The sequence below is a fragment of the Triticum dicoccoides genome, chromosome 3A (assembly GCF_002162155.2).
Source record: "Triticum dicoccoides isolate Atlit2015 ecotype Zavitan chromosome 3A, WEW_v2.0, whole genome shotgun sequence".
NCBI classification, from domain to species: Eukaryota; Viridiplantae; Streptophyta; class Magnoliopsida; order Poales; family Poaceae; genus Triticum; species Triticum dicoccoides.
In genome coordinates, this window is record NC_041384.1 from 375,216,722 (window position 1) to 375,227,067 (window position 10,346).

General features: G+C 49.2%; 1 protein-coding gene across 1 annotated transcript; it reads left to right on the forward strand.

Annotated features, from left to right (window-relative positions):
• Window positions 1-4,933: 4,933 nt before the first annotated feature.
• On the forward strand, window positions 4,934-5,987 carry LOC119268241 (NDR1/HIN1-like protein 6). Its single transcript, XM_037549828.1, has one exon. The coding sequence runs from the start codon at window positions 5,023-5,025 to the stop codon at window positions 5,887-5,889; it is 867 nt and encodes a 288-aa protein (XP_037405725.1). The 5' UTR covers window positions 4,934-5,022; the 3' UTR covers window positions 5,890-5,987.
• The last annotated feature ends 4,359 nt before the right edge of the window (window positions 5,988-10,346 follow it).

Below are 10,346 nucleotides of genomic sequence, written 5' to 3' on the forward strand. Positions count from 1 at the left end.
CAAATACCGGAGGAACACCTTGTGTGCTATCAAACGTCACAACGTAACTGGGTGATTATAAAGATGATCTATAGGTGTCTCCGAAGGTGTATGTTGGGTTGGCATAGATCAAGATTAGGATTTTTCATTCCGTGTATCGGAGAGGTATCTTTGGGCCCTCTAGGTAATGCACATCACAGTAAGCCTTGCAAAGCAATGTGACTAATGAGTTAGTTGCGGGATAATGCATTATGGAATGAGTAAAGAGACTTGCCGGCAACGAGATTGAACTAGGTATGATGATACCGACGATCGAATCTTGGGCAAGTAACATACCGATGACAAAGGAAATGACGTATGTTGTTATGCGGTTTGACCGATAAAGATCTTCGTAGAATATGTCGGAACCAATATGAGCATCCAGGTTCCGCTATTGGTTATTGACCGGAGATGTGTCTCGGTCATGTCTACATAGTTCTCGAACCCGTAGGTTCCGCACGCTTAACGTTCCATGACAATTTGTATTATGAGTTATGTGTTTTGGTGACCGAAGTTTGTTCGGAGTCCCGGATGAGATCACAGACATGACGAGGAGTGTCAAAATGGTCGATAGGTAAATATTCATATATTGGAAGGTTATATACGGACACCGGAATGGTTCCGAACAGGTCCGGGGATTTTTCGGAGTACTGAGAGGTTGCCAGAACCCCCCGGGAAAAGTTAATGGGCCTCATGGGCCATAGTGGAGAGGAGGAGGCAGGCCACGGGAGGTGGCACCCCCCCTTGCGAATCCGAATTGGACAAGGGGTGGGGGTGCGGGCCCCCTTTCCTTCTCCCTCTCCCCTCTTTCCCCTTTCCCCCTCTCCGTTGGAAGGAAGGGGGCGAATCCTACTAGGAGTGGAGTCCTAGTAGGACTCCCCCCTTGGCGCGCCTCCTCATGGCCGGCCACCTCCTCCCCCTCTCATTTATATACGGGGGCGGGGGGCACCCCAAAGACACATCAATTGTTCTCTTAGCCGTGTGCAGTGCCCCCATCCAAAGTTTACTCCTCCGGTCATAGCATCATACTGCTTAGGTGAAGCCCTGCGCAGATCACATCACCATCACCGTCACCACACCGTCGTGCTGACGGAACTCTCCCTCGACCCTCTGCTGGATCAAGAGTTCGAGGGACGTCATCGAGCTGAACGTGTGCTGAATACAGAGGTGTTGTACGTTCAATACTAAGATCGGTTGGATTGCGAAGACGTTCGACTACATCAACCGCGTTTACTTAACACTTCCACTTTCGGTCTACGAGGGTACGTGGACACACTCCCCCCCTCTCGTTGCTATGCATCTCCTAGATAGATCTTGCATGATTGTATGAATTTTTTTGAAAATGCATGCTACATTCCCCAACAAGTATGCAGCGAAGAATGGATACGTGCGGCGCCTTGTGGTCCTTCGTCTCCTTCCCCCACATGTAGGCGTACCTCGTGACGAGGTCATTTTTGTCCAACACCGATGATTGGAAGACGGCATTTCCCCCCGCCGTGCCGCCATGCCTTCCCTCCTCTTCTCCGCCTCCGGATCAACCGACTTGTTTTGGGCCTTCTTCGGTGCCATGACGGCTTCAAGGGAGGTGGATTTGGTGGCGGATGAAGGCATAGTGCGACAGTAGTGGAGAGCTCTGCTTTGCGCAAGGAAGAAAATGACAACGGCAGTGAGATTGGGAATAGCAGAAGTGGATGAGCAGCGCCTTCGCAGATGCCTTTTTTATGGGAAAGGCGTGGGGGCTGGTTCTTCGCGGTCAGACGTGTCTGCACTTTTTCAGGTGCACACCCTCAATCTGCTGTTTCGCTCCACCTCTCCCACATCCTGCATTTAATGCTCATCATGGGCGTGCAGTAAAAGTGATGATTATGATAGTTATCTTCTACCACGCGTCTATGTGTTGTTTTGGGCCTAGCCCAACAACGTCGCACAAGCGTGTGTAGTCCAGCCCCGGGGGCTCCTGTTGGTGTATAAAAACATGGGTGTTTCCATACCCTGAGTTATGCACAGACAGTGGCAGCCTCCTCGGCGGCAAGGGCTTGACAAAGGATGGCTCTGATCAACACCCAAGACTTGGGGTTGTTAAAACCATGAAGAAGACCTTTAGGCAGGTGATCGAGAAGTACTAAGGTAGTACTGAAGATCAAGATTCAGGTTGCCAGCAAGCAACACACCGACAAGAGAGGACCCATCAAGCTACGTGCCGGCAAGCTACCTCTGCCTCTCCACCGCTCCACCTCACCGACCAGCTAGTCACTTGTCAATAGGTGTCGAGCAGACATGCGGTTAGGTGAGCCTTGTCGGGGCAAGCGTGAGCAAGCCACCTAAAGATCAACTTTAATGACACCCGTCCCATGGGCATGGCAAAGGAATATGAGGTAGTTGGGCGGATGACACAAAAGGAGAGACAGTCCCTTGCCGGAGCTCACCCCATCACGACACCTCACAGTGCATTTATTGCTTTTATCCTAATCCGGCATGGTTAGGTATGATAGCAATGTAGCCACTATTCACCATATGTAATTACTACTTTGCCATTAAGGTGACCCATTAATCTATAAAGGGAGGCCCATAGCTATCTTTACAAAGGTCGACACTTTGCTCAATTACGCGGTAGCTGCACTTCCCGCGCACCTTGCCGGCGAGCTGCGCTCTCTTGTAATCTGAGCTCATACACATCAATCCACCAAAGAAGGAGTAGAGTTTTACACCTCATGGTGGCCTGAACCTGGGTAAACTCTGTGTGTCTCTGTTGGATCTGCTCTTTGTGCATTGTTGATCCCCACAGCCAAATCGCAAAGGGGCCTTTGCCGGTCCCATAGATTGTCGTACCTCGACACAGAGCAATAAAATTCCTTGAAGTACCCACCCAACGAGCATAAACAAGCTTATCATACCCATGTGCAGAGAATTTCCTAGAAACAAATAACAACACAATGCCGTTCTGCAATTTGTCATGTAGCTGAATATTGTCGAGCATTTGAATTTAAACCACGAACATTCCAGCAAAGCACCTTTCAAAGCACATTAGTATGTTTTTTAGAACGAAGGCTCGCGAAGAGTCCGGCTTTGAATTAACGAAGCCAACAACCGGCAAAGGAGATTACAACCTGACTTACAAGCAACAGTAACTGGTACAATGGGGACGAACTGGAAAGCAAATCCAATCTACCCGAGAACAAGCTGCCAAAACAACTTGCAAGAGGCAACACACTCCACACTAGGATCATAGAAACAAGCCTGAACAAACAAAGCAGACAACACCGACCGTCGAGGAAGGACCGTGCTCGAGAAGCACTTCGGGAAGGAGGAAAACCAAACATCTTCCTTCTCTGGCACCGAAGGGGGTCCCTACCCCCTCGCCATGGCTCGTGGCGCCGTATTGTTGCGATCCAGAGAAAGCTCACCCGAGAGCTGGAAGACAGTTGCCCTCGCTTGGCTAGGTGACCACCGGGCGATCACCTCAATTTGGGAAGAGCCTATCGGTTGCACCGCCACAGGAATACACCCAACTAGTTGAAGAAGATTGCTTTAAGTCGTCGAACGCCGAAGGGGAGGCAGCACATCCCCACCCTTCACCTGCAGACCCTCCCATCCGAACCCAATGTCGTTGGCGACGCCTATAGGAAGGTTACGGTGCACAAGGCGCCGCCGACGCCCAACTGCATCGGATCTTGGGTTTTCAGCCGGACATGGGTCGGAGTGGAGAAATGGTGTCCTCAGCAGCGCCCCCAAGGAGGAAAGCGGCGCCAAAAGGCGGCGTCGCCGCTGCCGGCCAGCCAAGCCGGCCAAGGTTTCCCTCGGGCATCGGTGTGCTCCACCAGAACACGCCGGAGGCGGATCCGGCAAGATCCAAAGCAACACCGGGGTCTAGGAGGGGAAGCATGGAGGGGAGGGGGCAATACCTTCAGATCTGGCACGGGGAGCTCCGCACTGCGCTCGACCACCACATGCGGCCCGCCGTCCTCACGCCTGAGCCCTCAGGCCAGCCGTCCGCCTGCGCACGCCGCCGGTCGCACGACGACGCCGCCACGCCAGCAGGGGCCGGCGCCCTGGATCCGAGAGCCTTCGCGAAGAAGGAGCGCCAAGGACCCCGCCGCCACCTTCCCGGCGCCCCCACGGGCTTTCCCGACGATCGTCTCCGGTGGCCGCGAGGAGGAGCGGGGGAGGGGTGGCGGCGGAGGCTAACCCTAGTCGCCCCCGAGTCGCCCTAGGGGCGACGCGAGGGACGGAGGAGGGGGAAGCCTGCCAATTTGAATGATCTCACGGTCTAGACTAGCTAGAACTCCACACAATCGCACATTAGTATGTTGAGAAAAGCATAAACAAGGGACGCGGAGTTTTGGCTCCCGAGCTCATCTGCACCCACGCTCAGAAAAAAATACTAGAAAAATTAAAAAAAAATCCAATTTTTTTGTGTAGTAGATAATTTGATGCATGAGGTCCGCTCTAAATTTCAACTCATTTGAGCATCTGAGTAGCTCTCGGCAAAAAAGACAAAATCGGGGTCTGTAAAAATGTTCACTGTTCACGGACTGTTTTGACCCGATTTGTCTTTTTTGCCGAGAGCTACTCAAATGTTCAAATAAGTTGAAATTTGGAGCGGATCTCACGCGACAAATTATCTATCACACAAAAAAATTTGAATTTTTTGAATTTTTTAGTATTTATTTTGATTTTGTTTCTGAGCGGGAGCAGATGAGCCTGGGCACCGAATTGGATATCCGATAAACAAGAAGTTATATAAAATTTACTCATAACAAAAAAGATAAAGATGGTGAAAAGAAACTAATAAAAAGGGGGAAATCCTTACCAAAAAGGTGAGTGACCATAGAAATTGAGAATGCCTAGACCAGCAAGCAAACACATACTACCACAATATATACAGTGTATATATAAATGCGTCCACTTATTGCGCCCCTCTTCTTCGCGTTTCTTCCCCCCACAGTCTCTTTTACTCTCCCCTTCTCCTTCCCCAAGCCAAGCAAAGGCAGCAGAGGCCAAGAAATGGGCGACCGGGCGTACGGGCCGTCCTCCAAGCCGGTCCCTGTGGCGGCACCGCGGTCCGCCAACGGCACGGCGAACGGCGGCGGTGTAGGGACACCTCGGCCTCCGTCCATGGTGCCCGGTCGCGTCCCGCCGCCGCCGATGTACCGACCAAAGCCGATGCAACCGCCACCGGGCCGTCGGCGGAGCGGGCGCGGGTGGTGCTGCGCGTGTTGCCTGTGGCTGACGCTGGTGTTGGTGGGGCTGGTGTTCCTTGGAGCAATAGCGTTGGGGGTGTTCTACGTGATTTACCACCCGGAGCTTCCGACCTTCGCCGTGACGTCGCTCCGTCTGGCGGCGCTGAACGTCTCCGACTCCGACTCCGTCACCTCCCGCATCGAGTTCACGGTGACCGCGCGCAACCCCAACGAGAAGATCGCGTTCGTGTACGGCGACATCGGGGCTGCCTTCGCGGCCGACGGCACGGACATCGGGGACGGCACCGTGCCGGGCTTCCTCCACCCCAGCCGCAACACGACGGTCATCAAGGGGTCGGCTTCGGCGGCCGCCGCGACGGTGGACCCGGTGCAGGCGGCCAGTCTCAGATCCAAGAAGTCCCATGCGATGTCAGTGGAGATGGACTCCAAGGTGGGTTTCCAGATCGGGCAGTTCAAGTCGAAGCGCATCAGCGTCCGTGTGCTGTGCGGTGGCTTCAGCGCGGGGCTGGCCAAGCCGGCGCCCTCCCCGGCGCCGATCATCGTGGCCGCGGCGCCTGCGCCGACCCGGTCAAAAATCAGGCTGTCGTCGTCTTCCACCGGAGGCGGCGGGTCGGCGACGACGGACGCAAAGTGTAAGCTCCGCGTCAAGATCTGGATTTGGACGTTTTGATGCATCTGCGGGTAGGGAGAGGAGGGATTTTTTTCGGTTTGGTTTAACCTTTTTCACACTGTATGTGGATTTATTGGAGTATAGTCTATATGATTTTATCTTCCTCTTGGTTGCTTCTTGCTACTCTCATTCATCCTTTCTTTGTCACAAGCAAAAACAAGCCAAGTACGCTGCATAGATCTATGCTACAGTCGGGCATAATTCTGCAAGAAGGGTATAGTAGTACTAGTTAACGACACCACAGTGAAACCTGCAGCCGAGAAGAAATGGAGGTGAACTGGGTACGCGAGCGAGCGATTCAGCGCACGCGCGTCGGTGGCGTCAACAGAAGCGGGCGATCTCCAGCTCGATTTCCTTTTTGGTTTCTCTCCCTACCGTTTCCACAATCTCTCTTCTCCTCTCATCCGGGGAACCGGCCGGGCACAGCTGTACCTTGGCTGGCAGCCGACGCCGACGCCGACGCCGACGTGCGGGCCCATCGGCTTCCGGGACAGCATATAGTAGTGAACTGTGGACAGGCGGCTGGGCCTGGAAAGAAAAAAAATGCCGTTGGTGTTTGTGCGTGGCGAGGCGATATGACGTGTGTCGGGGAAAGGATGAGGGAGAGAGAAAGGGTGGACGTCACTCTCGCTCCAGTCCAGTGCCTTTGGCTCGGCTCGGCAGTGCAGCAGGGGTCTCCCTAGTCCCAAGTGAACAGTGACAACCGCTGAGTGCTCATAGTGGTAGTACAATCCGAGAGAGAAGAGCTGATTTTTATTTTATTTCAAGAATTCCAGAAGAAAGGAGATAAGGGACAGATGATTAGTCAGTGAGAATTGCTAAGCGCAGTGGACCACGTGAGGTGTGAATGCTGGGTAGGCGACCTCGCCGAGATTTGCTAAGCGCACATGAGTCGCATACGCCATACATAACGGTCACATAATCATCTGTGTAGTTTCTTAATCAGTACGGTTGGCGAGCAACGGAAGAAGCAGGATGATAATAGGGGTATGCACGGCTTGTGCAGTACTCTCTCCGTTCACAATTTTTTTTCTAAGCGTAGTATAAACGCTGACGCTCATATATACGCACATAAATTCATTTCTATCAACACGCACACACACTCTATCTTTATAAATACCTTCGAGAGACTAAGCAGGAACATAATCTTGAGATTGACGAAGTTATCACAAAAGCCCTCGTAGTCGACGGGAATGTCTACTCACATTGAACGCACATCGCCGGAAGGCCTGAAATAAATCCTTAAAAATACGAGCATCAATGTAAGTCTAGAACTTGAACTGTCGCAGTCTATAGATACCACTTTCTTTCTAATCATCCAATCATATGTTGGTTCGTATTCCTCCGTTCATGATCTAGAAACAAAAAAGTTCAATAATAATGTAAGATGTTCTTGTTTCTAAAATGTAAGATGTTCTTGTTTTTAAATTAGATGTATATAGACATGTTTTAGTTTGTTTGTGCATCTATTTTAATATGTATGTAATTCATATTGAAATATCTAAAACATCTTATAATTTGACACGGAAGGAGTAGTTGTTAAGGCAGTTTTATCTTAAATATGCCATATAATCTAGAGAAGACAGTGAAATGTTATATCCACTGAGTTATTTTCTAGTCTTATACTATCCCGTAGTTAGATATCTATAACAAATGGTAAGAGATACTGTTGCTAGAAGACAAGCCTTTTCTCCCTTCACATTTATCTTACGTGTCGTTTCTAAGATAACATCATAGTATATATCTAATCTAAAACGAGGCAATAAGATAACATCATAGTATATATCTAGTCTAAAACGAGGCAAAGATATTGCGTTGTTTTTTCTTAAAATCATAGTACGGACGTAGACGCCCACGAACAGACCGCCTACCACTAAAAAATATTCCACCTTTATGAGATACCAAAGCATTAGATCTAGGGTTTGATCCCTAATGGGTTGAGTCATTGCCTTCCTAACCATTCAAACACAGATTGATTCGCGAGATGCTGCACTGTCGGTAGTAGTAAACAAAAACAGGTCGTACAGCCGATCGTCAGTTGACACGGAGCTTGATCGAAGTATAGTTAAATGTATTTATGTGTTTTCTTCCCTTCAACTACAACAACATTTGTTAGGGAAAATCCAACGCGGATCACCAAATTGCCCCCAAATGTCCTGACTGAACAACCCAGGTGTTTTTTGCCTTCCAATGGTGGTCACCAAAATTGCTTGGACTAGGCCGCATGTCTAAAATCTTGTAAACCGGCACCAAACCGGGGGTTGTGGAGTCTGAATGTCTGTCACGTTCGACTACGTCACTCCTAACCCACCCAAAAACCCTACTCGAAGCCCTTCCTTTGCATTATTTATCCGCAACCTTGGAGACCGACGTCACCGCTATACCACGTTGGCCGCCGCCCAGGCCTTGCCGGACCTTCGCCGCTCCACCCAGGCGTCTGCTCGCCTTGGAGTACGCCGTCGTTCCACCCCGGATCCAGCTATACCCCAGGTATCCCCAGCTCCCTACCTGCATCGTCCATGCTGGACACCATGTCTGACAAGTTTTCAACCAAATTACATTTTTTTTGACTTTCCGTTTAATTTGAAGCAAAAACGATGGTTTCGAACCAAGAGTGCTTCAAAGTTGAGTTCACGGTTTTGTCTTTGTCACATGGGGAGGAGGAATATGGCGATGATGAGTTTGTAGGATCGAAAGTAGATCTAGAGGTGGGGGGGGGGGTGATTAGACTACTTGACCAAATAAAAATCTAACTTTTTCTCAATTTTAGTTATGGGCAGATTTTAGCAATTAGCACAAGTCAAGCAATCAATCTACACATGCAATTTTAAGAGTGTAGCAGCGGAAAGTAAAACATTGCATATGAAGGTAAAGGGAAGGGTTTGGAGAGTGCCAACGCAATGGAAACACGGAGATTTTTGGTGTGGTTCTGATAAGTGATGCTATCGTACATCCACGTTGATGGGGACTTCAACCCACAAAGGGTAACGGTTGCGCGCTTCCACGGAGGGTTCCACCCATGAAGGGTCCACGAAGAAGCAACCTTGTCTATCCCACCATGACCATCGCCCACGAAGGACTTGCCTCACTTGGGTAGATCTTCACGAAGTAGACGGTCTCCTTGCCCTTACAAACTTCTTGGTTCTACTCCACAACTTGTCAAAGGCTCCCAATCGACACCTAACTAATCTAGGAGACACCACTCTCCAAAAGGTAATAGATGTTGTGTTGATGATGAACTCCTTACTCTTGTGCTTCAAATGATAGTCTCCCCAACACTCAACTCTCACAGATTTGTATATGGTGGAAAGATGATTTGAGTGGAAAGCAACTTGGGGAAGGCTAGAAATCAAGATTCTTGTGGTAGGATTGGTATATCTTGATCTCAACACATGAGTAGGTGGTTCTCTCTCTCAGAAAATGGAAATGTAGGCACATTCTGATGGCTCTCTCACAAATGGAGGAGGGGGTATAGGGGTATATATAGCCTCCACACAAAATCAAACCGTTACACACATTTGACCCAACTCGGTTAGACCGAATAGATGAACTCAGTGAGACCGATTTAGTTCAAAATGTGAGCATTAGGAATCTTGGTGGGACTGACTGGAACAACTCGATGGGACCGATGTGCTAGGGCTTAGGAAAAACATCAACTCGGTGGCACCGATTGCATCATGTCGGTGAGACCAAAGCGAAGCAATAGGGCAATAGAGAAAATGTCAAGCCAACTCGGTGAGACCGATCACTATTCCGGTGAGACCGAAATAATTCCAGCATTCAACAAAGAATTGGCAAGGCCAACCGTATCGATGTGACCGAACTGTTTAGTGTTTCTTGTTGTGGCTATGTCATATGAACTCGGTGGCTCCGGATGGAATGAATTGGTGGGGCCAAGTTGGAGTTTAGGGTTTTGACATATTTGGAATGAGAAAGTGGTTGAGGGACTTGGAGCAATATCACTAAGCATTTGAGCAAGCAAGCCATTAAGCAACACCTCATCCCCTTTTAATAGTATTGGCTTTTCTATGGACTCAATGTTATCTTGGACCACTAAAATAGAAATGAATAGTCTTGAGCTTTTGCCAATATGTGTCCTTAGCATTTTGAGGGGTCCACGTCTCTAGTCTATGCCATGCCATTCATTGAACTTTCTAAAATATTAAACTTGAATGGATATTAACTCAATGAGCTATCTGTTGTTATGAATTACCAAAACCACATGGGGATTAGTTTCACTTTCAATCTCCCCCTTTTTGCTAATTGATGACAACATATAGATCAAAGCTTCGACAAATGATAATATGAATAAAATACATCGTCTCTTTGAGAAGTATGTGATAAGCAAGAGCTCCCCTAAAATTTGTGCCTTATATAAATTTTGCGTTTGAATGCAAATGCACAATCGATTAGGATCATGGGTCACTCTTCCATGTCACATACATCTTGGTAGAGCG

What these genes read in the sequence shown, in the direction of transcription:
- LOC119268241 (XM_037549828.1), top strand. Translation starts at nt 5,023, where the DNA reads ATGGGCGACCGGGCGTACGGGCCGTCCTCCAAGCCGGTCCCTGTGGCG.